The 25,837-nt window shown below is 43.2% G+C and overlaps 1 protein-coding gene across 1 annotated transcript; it reads right to left on the bottom strand.

The window, feature by feature from the left end:
* Nucleotides 1–203: 203 nt before the first annotated feature.
* Nucleotides 204–25,343, bottom strand: eya2 (EYA transcriptional coactivator and phosphatase 2). Its single transcript, XM_068594001.1, has 16 exons — nt 25,029–25,343; nt 15,455–15,540; nt 15,200–15,241; nt 14,650–14,775; nt 14,039–14,155; nt 10,754–10,830; nt 10,186–10,369; nt 9,592–9,725; nt 9,376–9,459; nt 5,901–5,990; nt 3,921–3,979; nt 2,987–3,147; nt 2,239–2,353; nt 1,934–2,055; nt 1,737–1,837; nt 204–1,373 (listed from the first exon to the last, which is right to left on the bottom strand). Exons 4-16 carry the CDS (start codon nt 14,750–14,752, stop codon nt 1,293–1,295), a joined length of 1,428 nt encoding a protein of 475 aa, XP_068450102.1. The 5' UTR covers nt 14,753–14,775; nt 15,200–15,241; nt 15,455–15,540; nt 25,029–25,343; the 3' UTR covers nt 204–1,292.
* Nucleotides 25,344–25,837: the final 494 nt, after the last annotated feature.

Here is a 25,837-nt window from a genome sequence, read left to right as displayed (position 1 = left end):
TGTTGGCTTTGGTACTTTTCTTTCTTCTGTCTCCCAAATATGGTTTGTGTTGCAGTTCCGCTCTCTGTCCTGCAGAGGGAGACCTTTCCCCAGAAAAGGTCACGGTAGTTCAGTCTGAATGTGAAACATGGATCATATAACTGTTATCTATTTCAGTCCCTCTGAAGTCTGTGAAATTAAGCTCAACTCACCTTTCCCAACATTGCAATTAATTTATTTTGTATTAATCTATTGTAACTGTCTGTCAAAACAAATCGACAATAAAGCATTATATACAAATCATAGCTAAGCTGACAGGCAGTATAATCGGCACATGCACAACCAGTTCATCTATATTACAAACAGGTTATTAGGAAATTACACCGGGAGAGAAAAGAAAAAGAGTTAGAACACAACATGTACAACCCCGAATCAAAAAGTAAGGATTCAAGCACCGGCCTATCATACAACATCTTCAAGACAACTTCTTATCAAAACATTTTTACAAGAGCATAGTTTTGGTCTTTGAAGGGGATATTTTTATGCTGCGCTCCCAAACTGGTTATACCTCATTGTGTTGTAAATTTACCCAATAATAAATAGCTCACATTATAATGGTAAAATACAATCAGACTATTTTAAATAGCCTCTACATATGAGGATAATAGTATCTGATGTTATTCTAAACAACATGAATAAAACAATAATGAAGGCCATCATCTACCTCATGTGACATCATATCTTTAAGTCTTGTTTCAAATTTTCTCTTTAAAATGGCATTGTTCAGTGGAAAATGGGTTTAGTCCCACAACACATAAAAGACACAGCAGAACAAACAATCTAACAACGATCTGAACGTTTTATCCATGCAGACATACTCACTGTGGTCAATAAACAGGGAGTACAAGTTTGCATTCAGTGCATCACTTTTTTGTGTACAAAAGTGGGACACCTTTCATGAGATGAAGTGAATTTAAAAAAAAGGAAAAGATCTTTAAAAAAAAGAAAAGAAAAAAAGAATTGCAGTATTAACCAAAGTTCCCTGGGGTTAGTGATGAAGCATTGGTCCCTTATTTCTTCTTTGGTCTTGTTTTTTGGTGCAGTACTTTTGGGTTCATGTGTCAAAATCCCCACAGCTCCTTTGGCTTTGAAGGGAAATCGTCCGCCTGGGTGCTCGTTCGGGATCAAATGCCTTGTGCCAAGCCTGAAGTGAGACTGTATCCGTTTCTGGGAGCAGCTTCACCTACGAGCTGCACTCAGGAGTTCAGGAGCTTCTCGTGATTTCGGTGGAAGAACGTGACGGCTGGCGCCCTCTAAAGGTAGTCCAGCTCCAGTGCATGGCTCAGAGCCTCAAGATCTGCTCGACAGGACACCCTCCAGAACGGCATGTTCTTCTGAGAAAACCGAAATAAAATACAAATGATATGCAGGTTTAATGTAAAACACGCAACTTAAGGCAAACATGCATTTAGCTGCAGATGCAATGCAGATGTGAATTTATGGGCTGTGGTTTAGAGGGGAATTATACTGCGTGACAAAGTTCACGTGGATAACATGTTGGCCTACATGTACGAAAAGCTTATTGCAAAAAAAAAAAGATTTGCCGAACTGCCAAACCCGGGAAAATGTCTGACATTTCAATGCAAAGATTTGATGTAACAGAAGCTGCATAAATCGAGTGTGTCTCAACGCAAACTGATTAGTTGAGGCACATTTTTCAGCAGTCACAGTCATAAAAAAAACAGATTGAGTTGTACCTTCTTGGCCACGGACTCTTCTTCGGCTCCATCTCCTATCACCACGTACACTGCTCTCCGACCGAACCTCTGAGAGACACGCTCAAAGCAGCTCTCTTTGCCTTTGAAAGGAGAAAAAAAAGCAGATTTTAATTATTTTTTTGTATTAATCATGATTGTTATTATCTCTGAATCCATCTTCAGTAAATGTTCCTCACCTGTCTTGGTGGCACTGTATATGTTCTCTATAGGAAAAGCTGAGCCCAGACCGTACAGTAACACCTTGGAGAGCGCTGGGATGAGCTGGGTGGTGGTTACCAACACATTCACACAGTTAGGCCTGCAAACAGGACAGGACAGACACGTTTAAACCGCGGTTAAGTTGAGACTCATCGAACGACACGTCGAGGATGGACATTCATCCGGAAATGAAAAAAAAAAATCCTGATTAAACTAAATACTGAACAGCGACCGGCTAATTAAACCTGCTGGTGTCAATCAAGCCGTGGCAGCGTGACCTGACCTGGAGTTGATGAGCGCCAAGGCCTTGAGTGCTTGAGTCAGCCACAGGTCAGTCAGGACCTCCATCTCTCTCCTCAGCTGTAACCACTCCTCTCGCTTGGGGCTGCCCACCAAACCTGGCCGTCAGGGAGAAGCACAAGCTTGATGGTCAGAGGACGTGAACTCGTGAAAGCGCCGATGCGTGAATAAATCTAATCTACTGAGACGTTTCAAGACCGGAATTTTGTCGTCTTTCGGGGGCGAACGATTTTCACACAACGTCCTCCTGCCAGAACCTCGGGCGTATGGCAAAGCAGCCAGCTGTAATCAGCAGCGCACGAGGGTCCATATCGAACACAAACGTCTGGAACAATATCCGAGTGGACAAACAAACCTGGCTTCTTTTTCACCGCATCGTGATGCAATTAAATTAACAGGTAATGCGCCAGTAATGAACTGTTGTGTTGAAGCTGATTCTTATTGGAAGGGGCAGGTGATTATGGTCGTGCATTTTCATCTGGAATAGGAGGTCTAGTTGATGCGCAAATTGGAGCCTGAAAAATACAAAATGTACTTTTCTGAAGCAGGAAGCTTGTATAACTCGATACAGTACGAGCAAAGACAAAGAGAAAACCCAGACAAATCACATTATCCTTAATTGTACAAGTTTAGCCACATGTAACCCTTAATAAACCTCAGAGAAAATACAATAATCTCAATATATGTTGCCTGTACACAGCCGTGTTGAATCCAATAGGAGCTGGGCTCACCTCCAACGTTATTCTTGTATGTGTTGTAGATCTCCTTGACTCTGCGGTATCGGAAAGCCAGTTTCCTCATCCAGTCCACCCCTCCGTGGACTCCTGACCCCAGGCACAGAGAGCCGGCCCCCGCTGGGCTCTGGAAGCCGTCCGACCCAAAGTTGTAAGTGCTGCAGGATCACGATACAGGAAACAGTCAGGATATAGATCATAAAGACACAAAGTGCATTTTTCCAGAACATCTTACAGTCGCACGATCATTGGTGTTTCAGGGGAGGGTGCTTTCAGAGCTGGTACAACTATATCCACGCTTCTTGCTTTAGGGATTTATTCAAGAGATGTTGGTTATGCACAAGAAGGCAGTGCTTAAACCATTCATTACATTTAGGGAGCGTGTCAGTGTGACCACAACAATTTTAAGGGTCAAGAAACGCTGTAAAATTGAAAATCGAGTTTTAGCCATGAATGAAAAAGCTTTGTCGGTAAGAAATCATTTAGTATAGACATTCAGCACAGCTAGGATAAATATAAAAAACATATTTGGGAATGAAAAAGGGCCAAGTTCAATAAAATAAATGCTTCAAAAAAGTACTTTGGTACAGTCTGGCTCTTCCTCCTAAAAGTATCCCAAAGTGCTTCAACAAGTTTTGCAATAAAACGTCTGGACTGAGGCAGACAGGGGGAATGATAAAGAGATATTTTGATGAGAAATGAAAGCGTCGGATAATCCTGTGACACATTATATGGCTGTGGAAGTCGGGGAAAATAAAAGACATGCACATGCTTGCATGCATGAACACACACAGACGCGCAAAAAAAACCCTCTGCGTCTCATCTCCCTGCTGTTATTCCGCATGTGCACTAAAACCCGGAGGGCAAGTCTGGTGCACCAGCCACAGCAGACGAGTGTCTCAGCAGAAGCAACACAGGAGACTCTCTCTACCTCAGGTCCTGTCCGTTGTCGTCTGATGCCACGTCATCAATATGAACCTGGTCACATTCCTGGGAAATGAAAAGGAGAGCGGATATGTCAAGAGATCCATTTCAGAGTGGGAGCCCTGTACAGGCAGGCCTCTCCTCTTTAGGGGAGCCTGCGGGAGTGATAGCAGCTACAGTAAAAAAGAAAGAGCTAACATAAAAGACAAGGAAGGAGGAACTATAATGTCAGGACACGGGACAGCGAGGCGCCGGAGATACAGGACAGTCGACTTGGCTGTGCGATTCTGGTGTAACCGCGTAGTAAATTAAAAGTAAAGTCAATCTGCATTTTGGTCCACAGAAGAAAGGCCCATTGTCTCTGACAAGCACAGCGATGTGCTTATTGTTCCTCTCTGCTGGATTTTGAAGCAACCGGTCAGACCACAGGGCTTAAAACCACACTGAATCTAAAACGTGTGGCGACGACCAAAACACCTTCAGCTACATGCAGTTACACCAGACACTTGAAATGATTATTAAAAAAATTACTATTTAAGAGGACAACTAAAACAGGGAGCATAAAACCATCATAGATGGCCAGGAGGACATACACAAGTATGTCTAACAAAGACTGAAGAATAGTAACATTTTTGTCCTTAGTCAAGTCCCACAATCTTTCACGTAACACACAGCCACACACACATAAGTACAGACAGTGTAACTGTAACTATAACTACCAGGACAGACTCAGCTCTTCTATCACCTTTCAGCCATCTTGCGTTAGACAGACAACCTCATCTTCCCTCCATCTCCACAGAACTACATTTTCAAAAGCTGCAACCCGCCTCCCAGCCGTCCTGCAAAGCCCCGACACAGCGTGCTCATTTTAATCCAAGTTCAAAAGATGTAAATGAAGTGCAAGGCGGCCATAGTAATCTCCTTTTTTGTTCATTGAGGAAAAATTCAAATGGAATTTCCGACTTTGATTAATCAAGCGTCCATGCCAATTAACAATTGTGTGATCTTCTGTTAGCATCGCAGTCACGGCAGCGCCGCTAACACTCGTAGCCACTGATGGAGCTACTGACATCGGAGGGACAAGATAATTGTCCCTCGAAACTTAACATCAGTTGTCAGCCCGCTGTGGCCGACTGCTTTAGAGATTTACTGAGCCTCGACAACAAAAGAGGGGGATAAGAACGGGGTTTGCAAATGGCTTTGTTGGCTCCTTTCCCTCCTCTCCAATGTTCCTCCTCCCATTTGACTAATTTTCCTCTCAGATGCTCAGACACACACCTATAATTACGACACAAAGTGTACTTGTTCTCTCTCTCTCTCTCTCTCTGTCTCTGTCTGTCCCTCTCTAATCTTTTTTCTTTGTCAGAACAAGGCCACGGAATTCAGGATGAAAAAAACGGGAAAGCCTTTTCAGTCACTAGCAGGTTGTAAAACGGCATTTTAATGAGCGCTTGAGGAGTCACCGTTTTTTAGAGGTTGAACCAATGTCCATGTTGAGTTTGGTGGATTTTTTTCAGGCAACGAGACTCATGCCAGTAGTTAACAACCTCTTTCTTTGAATATTCTTACTCAACTGAGGTGGGCAAATTGTTTGGAAAATGCTGTAGAAAGAATTAATACAGGACAGACGTTGTGTGAGGGAATTTCTACAATGAGTGCTACTGTGCTTTTTGCCAAGTAAGAAAATAGCACCCAAATGTCAAACCTCTTGCTAGGCTGTTGCAGGGAAGATTTTCTGGTATGCCAGTTTATACTGCTGGATGTGTTCTCACTGCTGCTATTTTCCATCTAACTGGGAATACATCTGAGATTAAAATAAGACTTTCAAGTTGCAAAAAACACAGAGTGCTGCCATGGAAAAATTAAATGCGTATGTTTTTTTGAGTACAATTACCAGTTTAAGGACAACACAAGTTACTAAAACAAATTTCAACCCTCCAATGTTCTAAACACGCTTCCCGTACACTTTCACAAATTACAAATTCACCTCCAAGTCGTTGAAGAAGAGTCTCGAGTCGGCCAGGTTGAAGATCATCTCCTCCATCCACAAACCCAGAGACACGGCCTTTGAGGAGTCCTGATGCACACAGACACACACACACACACACACACACACACACACACACACACAGACAAACACACAGAGACACGTACCAGCCCTACAATTAATAACTTGCTTTGAAAGCCACGCTGCAAAGTTTGACTACAACTGATGCGCACATGAATGCATCTGTTATTTAGAATGAAACACAAAAGGAAGTTATTGTTTCTCTTTGGCTTCTTGAATCACAATTAATTTCCTACCAATCAAAATTCTTCGCAGTGATGTTTAGTTTGTGTATATAAAACATTCATAATTGTATCAGAACATCATCACTCTGTCATTTCAGGCGCTGCACCCGTAATAGTTAGTGAAGAGACAACACAATCATGAGATTGCTGATAGAAGAGGTGTGTGGGCATTACAGGAATAATCAGTTAAAATTGAATTCCTGAACATCTTGCCATGATTCTGACCCGGTCAGTGCAGCCGCCTGCTTGTCTCTCTGAACATCTTTCCTTCTTGCACTTCCTCTGCAGACTCATCAACTGGATTGACACAAACAGGTTTCGGGGAGAGGCGAGGGTGAATATCTATCTGTGGAAACTTATCTTCACAAAATCTTTCCTGGCTTGTTTTGGCTTCATCTCGGCCACCATCTCTCTACACGAAGTCCTCTTCCTGATTCATTACAGTACATAATGCACAGTCTCATTTCAATGTATTCACTGTGGACATTAGATGAAACTTGGGTGAAAAACCACAAAAAAAACCCTCTTTATAAACTCATTCAATCACCGCGAGTTTTAACCAGTCGTGTCCGTTTTTTTTGTCCGTAAACTACAAATATTGTATGCGACCATTGCGTTTTGGTACCCACAAGCGTGTGGTGTGTGGTTACACCTTGGTACAGCATGCGACTATGCTCACAATGACAATAACAAAATATTTCACAGGTAGAATATTTACAATGTGAGTCATCTTAGTTTGACTTGTCAGCGTGCCAATATTTGTGAACTAGCACAAAACACAAAGTTCAAATGAGGCTGATGGGAATTTCTTTGAGTTTGGCAGGTATTTCAATGTAAACCAAAGTATCGGACAAATAACCATTTCTCTGAATAATGTAACACATCACTCAATCCATATAATAGTTGATGAGTTTTTTTTAGCTAAAAATGAATGCAGGGATGAACGCGATCGATGGACACAATCCTGTCAAGTTATTGATTTTCACATACATGTCACATAAACTATTGGACTGAATGAATGGCAATGACTGCCTGCAATGATGGGAAAACTACATAAGAAGATCTACAACACGCCAGTAAGTCTGTGAAGGTTTTTTGCTCTTTCTACTCGGTACCTCCCACCACCCAGCGTCTCTTCTCCTCTTCTTTTTCTCTCGCTTTGGAAAAAAGCCAAACAAACACGCAGGTGTTCCATTACACAAACTTCAGGTGTTGCTTAATAAGCAAATTATAAATCATCACCCAAGAGAGAGAGAGAGAGAGAGAGAGAGAGACATAAATCCTGAGTCTGGCTGACAAACAGCATGGGTGTGTTCTTTTTCAAGACTACAAAAGCAGGTGTGTGTGTGTGTGTGTGTGTGTGTGTGTGTGTGTGTAATGCGCGCCATATTGTTTTGATGGCGGCGTTGGCTCGTCTTTGGCAGCGAGACAGGAGAAGCGGAGCGGTGTCAGCCAAAGGTGAATGTTAGATTAGTGCGTCTGAAATGACAAGAGGGAGCTGCCTTCTGGCTCAAAATGCTAGAAATTGGCTCGATGACACAAGAATCGTAAATGATGACAATTAAATACCCCCCCCCCCCCCCCCTCTACCCTCCTCTCCAAAAAAAGGTGTAAAGGGAAGAAAGATAATTGAGGATTGAAGGGGGGAAAAGGTCAGTAGGAGAAAATGACTAGGGGGAGGATTGAGAAAACCAGGACAGAAGAGGGGGGCTTAAAAGGCTTAAGAAAGTATTGTTCTGCTTGTCTCATAATTGAAATAATTATCTATAATCACCGTCCTCCAAAACGCGAGGGCTGCTCCACACAGAGGGACAAATAAAAGCCTCTTCCTGATAATCCCGGTGAAGAATTTCAGAAGAAACAAAACACACACACACACACACACAAAAGCAGCGAAACCATTCCCCTTTTACTCTCACGCCGGATGTTCGATATGGAAAAACGGAGAGCGGCGCCGGATGATCGATGAGATAACGGAGGAGCTGTTGCAGGGGGAATCAGCTCCTCATGTTGGATCTCCATTCACCTCTGGCTCACCAAGCTGGTGAAAGCAACTGTCTCTCAGCACACTCATTAGTCTTCCCCGCACACTGGGCCCAGACTTGCCTTTACGTAAAGGTCCAAAACATTTGTTTATGATAAGCGTTTAATAGGCTGACCCTAATGGGAAGAGCCTGGGTTGTTGAAAGTAGACAGAAAGAGGGACACGACACGGTGAAGTGGAGATGATGTATGCTCTAAAAAATAAAAAAAAAAGAAGACATTACTGTTGTCGGAGTGGGATGAGGTTGCTGCACATTTGAGAGGGAGGGGGAAAGAAAAAAAAAAGAAGTTGTTGCTAGCTTGTCGGTCGTTTTGATGCTTTGGATTGTTAATCTGTTTTTCCGCTGTCAATCATTTAATTCCTCAGCTGCATGTCTGCGTTTTGATGTCAGAGTCTGTCCGACTGAGCTCCAGCAGCGGGGCCTTTGAGTGGTGGGAGGGAATCAGGAATTTTTGGCACATGAGTCACATTTCAACACATCCACTCTCTCGCTCTATCTCTCTCTCTCTCTCTCTCTCTCTCTCGCTGTTTCTTCCTCCATTTTTTCCTCTTCACTCCCCCTTCTCTCTCTCTCTCTCCGAGGCAGAAAAGAAAGGAAAAGAAACAACGGCGTGCATGGCCTGCCGAGGTCTGAACCCATCAGAAACGCTGCTCTCAAAACTCCCGTCAGCCTTGTGTCAACCCGCAGGGGGACCGTGAGAATTCAAAACACACATCCCCGGCCAAAACCAAGAAACGCACCACTGGCCGTCCCATGTCAGCTGCCTGTCTGTTATGTAAAGGTCCCACCGGCTGTCAATCACGCCGCAGGATGCCGGGGTAGCTAAACAGCCCCGGCGCATTATGAAAAGAAACAAGAGGGCAGAGAGGCAAAACAGCCAGCGTGTGAAAATGCTCAGGGATGAGATCCAAAGGTCGTGGACTCGACTCGGTGCGGCGAAACCTTTGAATGTTAGTCAAATAAGCACCGATACAAAGGGTGATCTGACTACAGCAAGGTTAGATTGTTGCTGCGAGGGTTGTTTTTTTTTTTGTCCACGTACGATGCAATGTTGTGAAAGTGTGAAGAGCTTAAAGAACAAACTCCTCACAGTAAACGACAGTGGGAGGGGTCGTATCACCGTACCTTGCCAAATCGCGAGGAGAAGGTTCCCGTGAGGAGCGAATGGAAAATGATGATGGTTTCATCCAGGTCCCAGATAAACACACGCTGCAGAGGAATAACAGATATGTAATGTTAACCTCATGAACGCTTATGTGTGTGTGTGAGAGAGAGAGAGGGAGAGATAAATATTGAAGAGAAATACTGATAATTGTCTACACTGTGTGAGTGTGTGTTTACCTCTATATCAGAGTCCAGAGGTGGCGCGGGGTCACTGACTCTTTTCCTCCCTCTCAACTTCCCATCTGACCCCCTTCGTGCCGGGACCTCCTCTTTACCTGGTGTGGGGGGGCTGGGCGGCGGGTGGTACTCTCCTAGAACACACACACACACACACACACACACACACTTTAGTGACTTTTCTTTAGTTGATTTACGATTTAATAGGAAAGATGCTTTTGAGTTGCATTATGGGAAATGTAGGATCTAGGGTTTTGGAAGGCATGTTAGGATATCTTAGTCTTTACAACAACATGGATTTGCTGCTGCTTTTTTTTTAATCTGTCTCTTGAAAGTCACAATTTTGTGCAGTACTAAATCACTGGAATGTCCATTTATTATCCAATAAACCACAATGATGAAACAATGGCACATACCATACATCAATCAACCCAAATCACTCAAACAAAGAGAGGACTTTCGTCAAAAAGACACATATATACATATGGTATGATCCATAAAACAGCTCGGCATGATATGCTTGCTTGTGTCTGTGGCATGACACGTCCGTTTGAAAACAACAAGGCTATCAAAAGGCGGTTGGTCCCTCCTTACCTGCGTGTGACTCTGGGCTGTGATTGGGCAGCATGACGGGGTGTTCTGGATGCTGATAGGCTAACGGAGCTGTGATGGCAGCAGGGCTGATGTTGTTGCTGGTTAGGTAGGGGCTGTTGTAGTGATGAGAGTTATAATACGGAGAGTACTGACTCTGACTGTAGCTCGAGTACGCTGAAAACTCCTGTCAAAAAGGTAAAAATAATGACTTGAATCAGAGTCATGTAACATAACAATATGATGTATTTATGACAGTTGTGACAGTCGCTACAATAAGATATTAGTCGTCAATAATTACCAGCTGCTGGTATTGTTTGAGTGTGTGCGTGTGCGTGTGCGTGTGCGTGTGCGTGTGTGTGTGTGTGTGTGTGTGTGTGTGTGTGTGTGTGTATGTCATCATAGCAAAATGTGGTCTTGGAGACACCTACTGGAGCGAACCAGGCTCGATTCTGGCATCACAGCTGGTGTCATTGTCTCTGTTTTTTAGCACATACATTTGAATCCTATTGTGGAAACTTTTCAGATGTCTCGGCAGCAAGAAAGATCTTGTCGAAATCGCATTACTCACTTGCTGGGTCGAGTTGAACGGGGTTGAACTTGAGATCGCGTGGGTGCCTTGAAAAATTCCAGGTGAAATACCACCACCTTCAAAAAAAATGATGGGAAGACGAAGGTCAAACCTTTTCGGATATACTTCATCATGCAGAACAGAGAACGGCTACACACAGTGAGATATTTGGCGTCGCTGCATCTCGTATCAAAGGATGAGCCTCGATCTGATATGTGAAACTGTGTGGAGGGAATAATGAGCAGTAGAGCTGCAGGTGCTGGGAGTGAGATTCATGTTTGGTGGAACAATACAGGTGGGGAAGTCTGATGCTGCTATGGGAAGCATCTTATCTTAGTCTTATCAAGCCGGGGCAGGAATATCTTCCTCCAAGCAATCTCCCCCACAGTGACGCTGCCTCAGCCTGAACCTGAGCCTTTTATTTGAGCTAGTTGGATGGATATCTCGAAAGGTTACGAATGGTTCGGTGTCCAAGAGGGTGTCCGTAAGCACAGCAGCACAACATGCTGATGGTTTGCGAGACAATGTTTATTATTTAGTTTGCTGCTGACATTTGCAAATTAAAGTGCAGCGGAGGGTTGATCACCAGATTACAAGTAAAGTTTTAAAAAAAAAATCATCCTTAGTGGAACATGAATATCTGAACCAAAATTCATGACAATCCGTCGAATAAACTTAAACCTCCTGGTAAATTCATCCTGGAGAAACCACGAAAGTCCGACAATGTTTTGTGCCAATCCAAGTAGATGGGGTTGAGCGATTCCACGAGTGAGGTCAAAACTTTGAGCAACTCTCTGTTGTGCTCCCTCCGGCAGTACAAAGACACGCGGGTTCGGTCAATAGGCGGCTCTAAAACGCCAACATTGTCATTGACTGGCGACTTGTGTCGGCTGGAAGACGAGACATGACAGTTGGTTGAGCCGATTCTTGTTTGCGTTGCAATTAGAGCGTCCATATCAAAACAGATCGATTAAGCTTTGCAAATAATTGCTTTGTTTTTAACTGTACTGTTTATTGAATGGGTGTTTTATTTGCAGTAGGAAGGTAATACTATGTATATACAGTACTTGTTTGGAAGCGTATTCAGAATATGTTTCTGAGAAGGACCTGCCTGGTTTGGTTCTGGCTGCTCGCTGTACAGAAAGTTGCCCTCAGGGGGCAACAAAGATTTATGACCAGAACGGTCCTGATTTTTAAAGACATACTTCCTCAAGTCTGAACTCCCATGAACACTTCAGTCCACTACTGCTCCTTCGTGCCCAACTTTTCTTCTCCTCCCCTCCACGGTGCATGACAAACTGGAGAAAAATGACTCAATGGAAGAACCACACTAAAACCTCCCCGGACAACACAACAATCTTCAAAGTGACTGAAGGAAAAATACAGGAGGTCTCTTGAGTAAACATAAAAAGGCTCCCATAGTCCCCATTTGGTTTCAGTTGTACGCACAGTGTACAGTTTGCGTTTCAACGGCGTTTTGTGCTCTGTGTGTGCGTGCTAGTGCATTGTGTACAGTATAATGCATGACATGGAAACATTCTGAAATCCCTCAAACATTCGGTTGTTGTGGCAGTTAATTACCGTTTGAAGTTTGCAGTAAATGATTTATGCATAAAAATATTCAAACAAATGTATTTTGTTTAGGAACAGTGTCTTTCCAACTCAAACTAAAATATGTTAGAAAAAAAGCAGAAAAAAGAAGCTTGTGTGTCCAAAAGTCGTACTGTAACAGAGCAGAGTCATGGAGCGCTCTGCAGGTTTGTAAGAGCGTCCATCATAAGTGTGTTTACATTTCTATTTACTTTCCCTTATAATGTCTGACATCTGAATATTCTCTTTAAACGGAAGTGATATGGAAAACTACAGTTATTTGGGAAGAGCTGAAAAGAGAACAGAGAAGGAGGTCATGTACTACTGGTCATCAACGTTGGGTTTGATTCAGACCGTTGGCCCATTGTACTGGAGTACAACGGGAGTACAACGGGAGTACAACGGGAGTACAACGGGAGTCCTTGGCCCTTATTTCTATGGGTACACCTGGTACCCTGAAATAATTCCAATTAAGCCCGACACAGCAAAACCTTCGAGCGGCAACACAATTAGACATTAAGTTGTGAGGAAACAGTTTTGGTTAGAGGAAACCACTTTGTGGAGTGAGCGCACTTTAAACTTTGGTGTGTAAACTTGAATTAAATCAGTAATTTCCAACTTGACTTATTTTGTTTTCACTTCCTATATAACTTTGATGAACCTAGCGTATGTTTGACTTTTAATTGTTCAACTTTGACCCACCATGCTTCAAATAAAGTGGTTCACTTAGCTCACTGAAAACTGATCGTTTCTTTCCCTGGTTGACTTTGTTTTAGTGTTGGCATGAGTGCAATGCCAATGCAACCCATCAAAACTGACGTCAAACCTACAAAAAAGAGCAAAAGTAGGAAAATACTATCATAATAAAGATGCCATGTGAATGCTGTGTCATATTATAATATAGAGATTAGCTCATGTTCCAATTATTACAGTACACCAAGTACACCAAACCTCCTCTGTTTACTGTTTAATCCTGTTTTTCTGTCCTCCTTTGTCTCATCCCTACAGTGGAAACCGGGTCATCCTCTGAGTCTGCAACATTAAACCTACTCACCCCTCCGTATAATGCACCTTAACCTCTCCCTTCTCACACACAAGGTCAATTTCATGCTGCTTTCAGAGCCATAAAGTCGCACTGAGCGAGTCATGCTTTGGGCGCCGGACGACTGAGGAATGTGTACAGCACAGACACACACACGGTCACAAAAACACACACACACACAGACACAGCCGTGCGAGGGCAGAGAGCTGCACACACTTCATTTGAGTCTTTGTTTTTCAGCAAAGACCTTCTGCCCATCTCTTGTTCTCTGTTATTCTTGTTTTTCGTTCCTTTCTTCCACCCTCTCCGTCTATATGTTTTCTCACTGTCTCTTTCTCTCTAACAGACACCAGCGCTTGCATGCTGTGTTGTTGGTCTGAGTGGAGAAAGGGGGCCTGACCCCGAGAAAAGAAGAGGGCGGGGGGGCTTGGGGAGACTTTTGACGCCATGAGTCCAGACCGCGGCTAATGGAGAACAGGTGTGGCAGAGGAAGAGAGAGAAAGACGAGGAGAAGACAGGAGTAAAAGAGTCAAGGAAGCCAGCACAAGGATGGACGCTCCTTCCAGTGAGGGTTGAAATCAAAGATGGCGGATGGAAGGTTTGTGTGTGATGGTGGGACCGTACATTCAGTGCGTAGGGAGTTTCCGACTGACCGTGTGTGTGCGAGTAGCTGTAGAGACTCTGACTGGGAGGAGTGCTGCTGAAGTTTGAGTAGCCCAGTATCCCCGTCTGCCCTGGAGAATGACTCAGGCCGTCTTCTGTTTTAATGTCTAAGTATAGCACAAGATGGATTGGTTTGGTTTCATGAACAAACTCGTCATTATACAGACATTCATACAAAGGAATTAAAACATGCTTTTTTTAAACGTATATCTGTATTTCAACTGTGGATCGATCAATAACAATAACAACGACCAATACTACTGTAGGTACAGTATATGTATGTACAACAATCATTTTATGTTTCTTATACATCCATTTAAAAACTGACTTGTCTCTCATCCTTTTTGTTCCACTATTTGTAAAGCGACTGAATTAGTTTCCAGTTAAATTGTGATGTTGTTCAATGTGCTGTGTCGTCTTGTTGCTTTCCCAATTTAGTAAAAAGAAAGCGTCACAGCAGAAAAGAAACAGAGCTACACTAATTTGCAGAATCTGATGTACATAATCTGAAGGCTTTGTCATCACTTTACACAAACATTTTGCTTTAGAGATGATTATCAACATAATGCTTCTATGCAACTGCATGCGAGCTGGTACTCACTGTAGGATGGCATGCTGTAGCCCTGTGCGTGGTGAGTGTAAGGCGTGTACGGCCCCGCAGCCTGGAGGGCCGGGCTGTACTGAGTCTGCCCGTACGCAGCCATGACTCGTCTCCCCGCCCGCTAATCTAAAATAAGGAAGTAAATATGAGGACGTTATATGAGGAGTTATATTTTCCTTTAGCTGTTACAATAGAACTCCCCGGTTGAGGAAGAAGCCATTAAATATGCAAAAACAGGCTGACAACTTTCTTTTAATGCCAAGAACAAAACAAATAGGGATCAGCTCATGCTGGTTACATCTAAGGAGATGGTTTGAAATCAATACAAGCAAAGGAAAAAAAAATTGGGTTTTTATGTAAATAAACTTTAAGGGGATAATGCATATCATTGGGTAGTTTCAGTCTAAATCACTAAGTTCTGGCGGTTTCCTTGTGATTTCAGTCATTAATAACGGCACATTTTAAATAAAAACATACATGCATGCATTGCAATGCGTGACAATGTAGTAACGCAATTCCACTTTCAATTTCAAAGCCAAAACAAACTCACCTGTAGTAGGTACGATGAGTTTGAAATGGATGTTAAGAAGCCCTGTGAAAAAAAATGCAGTTTTTGTTTCATTCCATTCCATTTTTAATACAAATCTTTGCATGTGTATGTGCAGTCCCGATGACTGGGTTGTGCTGGGCTTATTTTCAGAGTATAAAATCTGCTTGACTGGACGGTTGCTTTAACTCCAGCGAGCAGCCACTTTTCATCTCAAGCACTTTGCTTTTTCTTCCCTTTGTAGTTTTGCCCTCTCACCTGACTCTGTAGAGAGAGAGAGAGCTTTATCCTCTATATCCCGTCACACTGCTGTTCGTCAGGTTCCTCTCCAGCCGTCAACTCTCCTGCGGAAACAATAGCAAGCGCACACCATCAGGACACAGGTATGCAGGTGACTGACACATCGTGACTTGCCTCCGGCCCTGTTGCAGCAGGATGAGGAGGCAGGTATTTTTTTTGTCATGGACAGAGTTCAAGAGGTGAATAGTTTCAACACAATGGATGTGGCATTGATGTGACGAGTTCGGTTATTTAATGACGAGTTACAGGAACCTGACAGGTAACATTGTTTCAACAAAGGTTTAAAGAAAAATGCCCCACTGACGCCGACGCACTCTGCTAACTGTGTGCAGCACCATCGAGGAAATAAAACACAACAAGGCTGCCTTTCAAATAACAAAGAATAGCAGTGCGTGGGTTTTCTCCCTTCTCAGTTCATCAGAATGTCTCATGTAGAGTTGGTGACACGATGAAACAGAAGAAAGGTTAATACATTTTTACTGTGATTCTCTCTGTTAGACTCCACTAAGAGACAAATGGAAGGATAAAAGACTGAGAGCGAAAAAAGGTGAAAAGAAGAGAGGGAAGGGGAGGTCTCGGCTCAGAGAGCTGGAGGTCAAAAGGTCAATGCCACATGAATTAGTCTGAGCTGAGTTTGACAGCGGATCCTAAAGCTGACTCACTCACACGAGGTACTACACAATCTGGAGCAAGATGTATTGTGGGTGACAGAAGTACTACTGGGAGACGTGAAGGTAAAAGTCATCTACTAATATAAGCATGTGGACCATCTCCACACTGTTCTTTTGGACTTATTCTCTAGTATTTTGTATAAGGGGAAATCCACATTCTGCAGCCTGCAACAGTTTGGTATGGTAGACACCTCTAGACAAACACAGTATCGCCAACCATCACTGATGCTCCCATAGCTGATTGGCAGCCAATTTCTTCAGCACACGAAATCCTGTGGAACTTGATCTTGTTTATTTATGCTATACGGCAACGCACAACAGCGTGCACTATACCTTACTTATTTCATTTATTCTCTCTCCCTCTTTCCTCTTTTTTCTTCTCTCTCTCTCTCTCTTTGCCTCTGGGCCATTCCAATCTGGCAAAGCTGCAGCTAACTGCCTGACCTCTGACCTGGCTGACAACACAACGACAGAGACAGATGACAGTCGTGAATTATAGGGGCTAGTCGGGTTTTACAGCAGCAGAAGAGATGAAGGTGAGGCGGGGGGGGGGGAAAAAGCGAAAGCTATCTGAGAAAAGTGACACAAATTGTGACAGTGAGCCGAAGCATCACTGGCGTCACAAAACCTGACACGACCTACGGTATCTGTTGTGTTGTTCTAATGTCATGAACAGGAGTGTTTTTGACAGAATAGCAAAGAAAACACATCTCGTGTTGTGTCAGCTCCAGCTGACGGTGCCGCCCTCCCGGCTTTTTAAAACACCCGAGACAGCTCGCAGTGTTTTCTGAGTAAATAAATGCACTTCAAGCATGAAGCAACCACAAAAACTTTACAGCCAAAAATCCACCTGCAGATCTGTGTAATTGACCGTAAAACAAACATAATTACAACAGACTGTAAATGTGACACGAAGGAGGTGATTTAGTTAAAGCCTTGGGTGAAAACACAAGATACAAACTGGTTACGTTCATACGTGTATAATCTATTCTGCTCCAATTGAAGAATAGTATTAACATTATTATGAATAAAGCCACAAATTAAGAAAAATATCCTTTATTTTTAGCTCCAGTTACATTTGAAATACGTACTTTAATGGATACAATGTGTCCTTGTTCATCAATGGTTTCCCTATTTTTTTCCACTTGAAATGAACCTTCCGACCTTGCAGCTATCAGAGATCCAGATCTGACCTCTGTCACACGCAGACTGTGGAGCTTGAGAGAGTAACACTGATCCTGCGGCACAGAGGGAAAATAAGGAAAGTGCTGTTGTGCTAAGCATTTCCCAGAACTTCCCGTGGATCAAAAGGGAACGCGACGCCTGCGACGAGTCCTCTTGACTTCAGCTGCATCCCTACCACGGTCCTGTATGCACACGCATGCACGCACACACGCAAACACAAAAGACTCTGCTCGATAGGGAAGGCACTTCCTGGTTCAGGGTGAGGCCTGGGAGGAGGGCGCGCAAGGCCATGGGAACTGCAGGACACCGGAGGGAAGACGAGCGGAGCTCAGCAGCGCTGTGGAGAGCCGAGGGCTGAAACTGAAGCTAAAACAAACCCGGCAGGGCCACGGGAGGTTTGAGGGGGGGGGGGCCGCGGGGCCACGAGGCCAGTCCCACAAGCTTCACCTGGGTCCCAGGGTTCTGCTCGACCACGGCTTCTTTCACGGATATCAAATTCTCGCCTTTGTGCTGATGGATTACATCACAGGATGCCGTATTGTGCTTTAAGTTGAAATGTCATTTGATACGGTTAAAGGACGACACTTGAGTTTTGTGCAGATTTACCTGAAGTTTAACTAAACTGTTGAGTCGGGGTAACGATGACAGACACAAAACTGATCCGTCGCGGCAAACTTGTCAATTTAGCATGGAAGAAAAAGTTTTTTAAACCGCCAAACCCAACGGCAAGGTGACAAGGCGGCCGCCATAAAGATGGATAAGACGCGCTAATCATTCATGTGGGGACAAAGGCGCAGACTAATAAAAAGACAAAAGCATTCATAGTGTTGCACTTGTTTTTAAGAGATGAAAGTAGTGTGAAGAAATAATAAAATAGCAGAGTTTAAAAGATTATATCTGGCCAAATGCTGCACACAATGGCCGATTGTCGGTTTCAGTCGGTTTAAAGAAGTAAAACAATGCATTTCACTGTAATACACATTTGGAACGACAATTCACAAACAACGCGGAAGATCAAAGGTCAGCTCTCTTCCCCTTTGCATAACCTGAGCAGAATTTGGTATCAATGTGTTGCTCTGAATTTCGTGTGAACACACTGTGCAGTTTCTTTTATTTACATTCGTTACCAATGATTTGAATATCATGTCAGGTGCCTGATGCATGTGTGTGTGTGTGTGTGTGTGTGTGTGTGTGTGTGTGTCTGGTTGGACTGTGTCAATATGTACGCTGTGTCAGTGTCTGTCTGAGTCTCCATTGGACACGTGAGAGTCTGGTCACCCGCAGCAGAGGCCCCCGATGGGTTGACCTGCTATTGAAGCGTCGTGATCTCAGGACAAGGTGCCTTGCTGGTCTATAATCGGGCCATATGGGGCCCCACCTGGAGCCCGCAATTTGGACAGTCTGCCAACGTGCCTGAGGCAGAGTCGGGGTTTAATTCACTGCTGAACACAAACCCTCTCTCTCTCTCTCTCTCTCTCTCTCTCTCTCTCTCTCGCTGATAAAAGACACAGAACAAGGGCCCAGTATTTGAGCATCAGGGGCCTCGTGGTGGAAATCTGTGCCATCTGCCAGCTACTGCTCTCTTTAACCACCTTTGGCACACAGCAGTACAATTAGTTTTAGCTTCATCCTTTAAATCTATTAAACTACGTCCGTATTCAGAGGGTAAAAGCCAACACCTCTTCTATCTAAAAGCGAGTGATAAATAGGGAGTACCAGCCCTTTCAGACCCTGCAAACTCCGCATAAGCCTGATAATCCTTCAATAAAACGTGTCCTGACATATAATATACTTGCTAATTTGCAAAGTCGCATGGGAAAAATATATTTATATAAACAAACACAGGCTGAAAACAACACAGCCCCTTGCTATTTGATCATATTTGTTCATTCATGCACAGTGCTGTGGGGTGATTTTTTATTTTGATCTATTATCTTACAGATTTCTGAATGAACCGGGTGATCAATTGGTCTATCAAATGTTAGAAAATTGTGAAAAATGTCTTTTAAAATTTCACAAAGGAGAAGACCACTTATATTGTATTCTTTTTTTCACATCTATACAGCAGGGCATGAGGTATTTTTCAATTTTTCTAATCGCGGCATTTACCAACACATTTTAGATCATGAAACAAAAAGTAAAATCTTTTAAGGTTGCATTTATCAGACTTTCAGGCATCTAAGCGAAGAAAACATTGATTTTGAGAGGAGGGAACCGGAAGGGACAAAAAGTAATTTACAATTCTTAAGACTTGTTCCTGCAGCACTCTATTGAGTACAATGTTAATCCTCCTACTAGCAGTTCATTCAACCCGTTTTTCGTCTTTCAAAAAAGGATGTTAGTGAGAAAGTTGTAAAGTGATCTAAAAGACAAACTGTTCTTTACCAATGAAAACCGGTACATTAGCTGTGATTAGACATGCTGGTGGTCCACCGACAGATGTTCAGGATTGACCATTTCAACCCACCACGACCTCAGCAACCGGAGAATTCATTAATAGGCAAATGCATTCCAAGTGTGTGTCTGTGTGCCCGCCACATATTTCAGCATCGTACAGGACACACACAGCAGAAAGTGTGTTGTCTGCCGGTAACCTCACTGCTGCAAGGTTTTCTCGCTGGGCTCCTTTTTGTGATAAACTGTTCATACTTTATTCAATACAATTTAGTGTTGCCATGCCAAAATCAATGAGGAGAACAAAACTTGGAATAAAAAAAAACAGTGCTTCATTTTTGTCGTTGGGAAAAATCGCTCATGTCGACAAGTAACCCGACGTGTTTTTGTTGACTCCACATACCACGTCTGACATTTGCTGCGGTGGTAAAAAGCAAAAACACCAGAGTAAGACGTTTCCACGTCTCTGTCGCCTGTTCACTATCAGGGCGACCCGCCTCAATACAGCCAGCAGGCAGACGTCGTCAGCTAATACGGCCGTTATCATGTTTACATCATCAACTAGAAATTAAGAAACTTGAGCAACCAGTTTGAAAACAAACAAAAAAACACAGCAAGCGATTAATCCCTTTATTGACAGGTTCAACTCTCACAGGAGACGCTGCAGTGTTTCCCTCAAATAACCCAAAACACACCGCACACCTGGCTCATACTGGAATACTTTAAATTAAAAGTGAACGAACAGTTGAGTCACATAATGACAGATATAGAACAGAAATCCTTCGACGAGGGGCTCCGATTAATCCCTGGCAGCAGTGAACCTGTTGCCCACTCTGTCTGCACTGTGTAACTTTACCTCTCAGACTCGGTGGCCTCTCTTTTCCACTTGACTAACTCCCTGCAACAAGACTGCTTTAATGCCAGGAGCTCCCCCCTTTTTGTCCCTCGGTAATCAAAGCCTCTTTATTCCACAATGCAAGTGTCTTTATCTGTTTTTCTCCAGCACACGGTCTCTTTTTCCCTCGCCTTCACTGCCCATTAAACGGCACTCGCACTCCAATTATATCACAAACTACCCCTCCCTTCCCCCTTTACCCCCTCCCCAACCTCCAAGTAATATTGCCAAATCTGGGAAAGGACCACCTACCCCAAAGCCCAGACTCCGTCTCTCCCAGAACCAGTGCCCCGGGACAGGGGTCAAAGCGAGGGACAGCTGGCAGACCTCCCAGCAGCCCGCGGGAGCGGGTGTGGGGTTGGAGGAGCAGGCTGACCCCAGTCAGATGGTGGTCTGTCCCAGGTAATAGAAGAAAAAAAAAAAAAACACAAAAAAAAAAAAACACACACATCTGGTCACACACGCGCTCGCACTCTCCGATCTGACACACGCCTGACTGCATGACCGCTCCTGTTTTTCTCTAATGAAGTCTCACAAACACAAATGTACACACACACACACACACACACACACACACACTCAGACTGGCTCCTTTATTAGTCATTAGGATGAAAAGGTTTGCCCTCGATCAGTCTCCTCAGCAGGAGACGGCTAGCGGCCGCTGTAGTTGCTAACAGCTGGCCAGACGGAGCTCGCTGGTCGCTAAAGCTCACGGGCGTTACAGACGGCCTGAGGTCCAATTACTCCTATTAGATTTACTGTGGAAGTGTGTGTGTGTGAGACAGAGAAAGTGAGAGAAAAGAGAAAGCGAGCCAGTGATTCATGCCTTTTTGGAGAGATAAGAATGCAGAATGAGTTAGATATTATAAAACATGAGGAAAAGATGGAAAACGGTGGGAAAGAGAGTGATATTCAGTAGGATAAATTCTGACAAAAATAGACAGAGCCAGAAATAATTAGTAAAAAGCATCCAAACTGTTATTAGGAAACACAAAAAACATGAAATATGATCACTTGAGGCTGAACGCTGCAATGTGTGTGGCTTCTCCATTCTCGAGATGAGATAAGGAGTGCAGATAGTCAGAGAGACAGCTGTTGTCTGCTGACAGCCGAGGGTTTAACACACACCCACACACACACACACACACACACACACACACACACACACACAGTGTGCTCTCTGGGGCTTTAAGGGAATTAAAAAGAGGAGGGAGAGGAGAAGACATTTAGGAGGAAGTGTGATAAGTCACACAACATTAGAATCACCGGCATCTTTTTTCCATCCCGAGCTTTTGTTTCCTCAAACATATTGAGGTTCCTGCAGATTTGCGCGCGCACACGTCCAAGGTCTCACAACAAAACAGACACACTACTTCTCAATGGCTTCTACCTGATCGAGCCTCACACACACACACTAACACAAATATCCACAAGACAAAAGTTAGCTACTGAGAAAAACAAGATTTAGAGCAGAGGATAACATCTTTTTTGAAACGTTAATAGAATTATTTTCTCATCTTTATATGTGTTGTCGTCATTTCACCATCTGCTGTAATGCTTTTCTTGACAGTAATAAAGAAGTTTTTACGAAGAATAGTTGGGGGAGTTTTGATTTAGTCAGGCTTTCTGTTTATGCAGACAGCTGCACGTATCAGGCTACATTCATGATTGCTTCTTCTGAAGTTGTATAAGGTTCAGAAGCATTCGTTCCATGAAAACCTAGAACACTTCAACTTTACTGTATTCCATGGCGACCCCTCAAGGAGGTATACGGACAGAGGTGAACACAAATAACCAAAGAAACATGAATAAAAGAAGTGACACGAGTCGCTCAGCCATGAAAAAATGAGAAAGAATGAAGTAAATTAAGGGATTAACAAACATACAGATGCACAAAAAGTGCCCTCTGATAATATTCAGTGAAACTTTGTGAGATTGGTTTTCTGTGGTTCTGTCAACAGCTTAAATAATATGCCTATTTTATTATCAAAAGCAGGAAAGACTATTCTATAATTAAGCTTGTGCATTTAGACAGATGTCCTGGTTCACAGGGATGAGCACAAACACAAAGAGAATGAATACAATAGTGTCATAGAACGAAAAAAAGCAGCATAAGACTGAAAAAGGCTCAGCAGCAAATATTGAATAGAAGCACAAAATCAAACTCAGCAGTCTCGCTTGTAGTACTATAATACCTATTTGGACAAAGAGGATGGATTGAATATATTTTCAGTCTTTAAGGGTCGACAAGAGAGCCCTGCTGTAACCTTGAGTTCAAGTCAGCCAGGCCGTTTGACTCCCAAAGAGAGAGAGAGAGAGAGAGGACGAAAAGGAGGAGAAGGAGGAGGAGAGAGATGCACGGAAGCGAAAAGACATCAAGAACTGTGTGGCCGGTATAGAAATATAATAAAATTGGTGCAGATAAAGTCAGGAAGAGCAGAGCTTCCTATGAAAATATTTATCATTCCATAAACGTTTGGCTACAGAGGGGTTTGGAATTAATTTGTGTTTTCTTAAGAGGGGGTGCCTTGCGCTACAGGATGGGGAATTCTCCACAGCCCGGGACTTTTTGGGCTGCTGCTTATTCACAATTTATTGGAGCTAGTAATAGGAACCATGAAGGCTGAGGAGAGAGAGGGAGAGAGGCTGAGAGGGACCCGGCCCAGCAGTCCAGAAATGGGGCCTAATGTTATTAGGAGACGAACCGCAGTGTTAAATCAAACACGCCCGAGCACACACCTTCGGTATGTGGTCTGAGCACAAACACACACCCCACCGCCCCTCCATCAAGACCCTCGGACGGTATTTGTGGGGGTTTAAATACAAGTATACAAAAGGAGATTTACTGAGATTTACAATCCGTCACAGACTTGAATCTGATACAGCAACTATCTAAAATAAAAACCCTACTTTGGCCGGCCATTACCCCTGCAGGTTTATTTCAGATAAGTGAGTCTGACAGGGTGAAAAAAATATTTTATAAAAAGCAGAAATGAGGTTGAGCTGGTGGGAAACATGCTTGGCTAATAAACAATGGTGATAGTAATACAACAAAAAGCTCTGATGTCACATATAAAGATGCAAAACCCCCAAAGCTTACACTAATTCCATTTTAAATTTGAAAAATAAGCAATGTTATGAGCTCACTTATTTCATAACTAATAAATGTAATGGCGTGTTGTGAAAATTGCACACAGATCCGAGACACAAAAAAAAAAAGATATGTCATAATTCTTTGCTTTAAACTTATTTACATTTACACAAACCAAAGGGCCCCACTAAACCCCGGCTCCTCCAACTGTGCAGCTGACGTGTTTAAAGGGGATTTAAACGGTTGGAAAAACAGTGAGAGAGTTTCTCGTCTGGAGCCATGAAGGGGGTCCTTGAAAAATATGAATACCAGCCTTTGAAAAATGCTTAGCGAGGCTCCCCTAATTTAGGTAATGAGGGTCCCTGCATGGCTGCTGGGGGGGTGTCAGTGACTTCAGTGTAATCTTCTGTACTTAAAAAGTGTTGCACAGATTTAACCAGCACCAAGAAAAACAAAGGAGCTCAATCTGAGAGAAGGTGCCTCACACACGTTGCCCCTCCACGTCTTTTAAAAGGTCTCGGGGAGAAACAAATAACTCATTTGTTGATGGTGGATTTGGGGGCATCCTGCTCCTCATGATGCATTGAACTAAATCAAGGAAAGTTATGCCGAATAGTGAAGAAAAATGGATGATAGCTGACAAGATTTCCACTGAAAAGGAAAATATTTACTTTTGCATTGGCCTACTTTTATTCTGCATTATAATATAATTGGAGTTTGTGTTCAACAGGCATTTAGTGTTTGTAAAGAGGCCTTTATGGTTCACTTCCCTCACAAGGATTATAATAATGTGTGTCCGGTAGTTGTAAATACTAACACATAATATGAAAACACGCATTTTCAATTATTGTTATTATTGAATTTGCCTAATATTACATACATATATATATATATATATATATATATATATATATATATATATATATATATATATATATAATCAAAAAAATTGCAAATGTTTGTACATACAATGCAACAAAAACTGTAGTGTGATTTATTTTATTTTATTAATTTTATTGTAAATGTACCATGATTTGATATTTGCTTTGATGACACATATAAATAAAAACATAGAGGAGTGATGAGAGCTTATTTTTGAAGATAATGTTCTGATCTAATAATAGTGGATGAGATGCGATTTTTATTTAGTAGATTATCCAACTTGAACACCAACAGAGCTGAACAGAAACATTTCCGAATGATCCCGTGAGGATATTAGTTCCGAAATATAACCCCCTGACCATGAAACAGCCGACATAAATAACAACTTCACAGGCTGGAGTGTTTCCCACTCACCATTCTTCAGAAAGCAGGAAAACAATCCGACTGTCAGTCAGAGCAGTTGTCTCTCCATGCCCGCGGGACTCCGCAGACTTCTCGCCAGTGTCCCGGCAAAAGCGGCCACAAAGTGACGCGCTCCCGGCGACTCGCAGTCCCTGAGAATAGAGAAGAGGAGGAGGAAGAGGACGAAGAGGCGCGGGCTCTCTCGGCCGAGAGGCTCCAGGTGCTGACAGCCTGGCGCAGACACTCGCGTCGATATCGCGTCTCTTCCGCTGCAGCTTCAGGAGCGTGTTTGCTTTCCCGGCGGTGGGGAAGTGATGTTAAGTAAATGAGGGAAGATTTCTGGTTCCTCCTCCTCCTCCTCCTCCTCCTCGTCCTCCTCCTCTCCGAGCCTTGCGCGCGCTGGACGTAGCCTGAACTTGTATGTGTGTGTGCGCGCGCGTGTACGCCAGAGCGCGCTCCCTTATCTCAACCACTCCTCTAATTTATTCCTTCAGCAGAACTGCTTCACTTCTTCTTCTCCTTCTCCTTCTTCTTCTTCTTCTTCTTCTTCTTCTTCTTCTTCTTCTTCTTCTTCTTCTTCTTCTTCTTCTTCTTCTTCTTCTTCTTCTTCTCCTTCTTCTCCTTCTTCTTCTTCTCCTTCTTCTTCTTCTTCTTCTTCTTCCTTATCTTTAAATCTTTGTTTGGTTAAGGGCTCTTCTTCCCGCGTGTTTACACAACGTCCCGCACACTACTCAGTCCTCCTTTCTGAAGCTGATTCTCTGTCTGCTCTCCAGATTGGAGGATTTGTTAGTTTGTGGTAAAAAGCTGCTGCGGGCAGTTTC

This window comes from Clinocottus analis, unplaced genomic scaffold, assembly GCF_023055335.1.
Source record: "Clinocottus analis isolate CAN_PGR_092001 unplaced genomic scaffold, fCliAna1.0.p SCAF_3, whole genome shotgun sequence".
NCBI lineage: Eukaryota > Metazoa > Chordata > Actinopteri > Perciformes > Cottidae > Clinocottus > Clinocottus analis.
The sequence above is the reverse complement of the archived record's forward strand: the minus strand, read 5'-3'. Positions and strand labels throughout refer to the sequence as shown.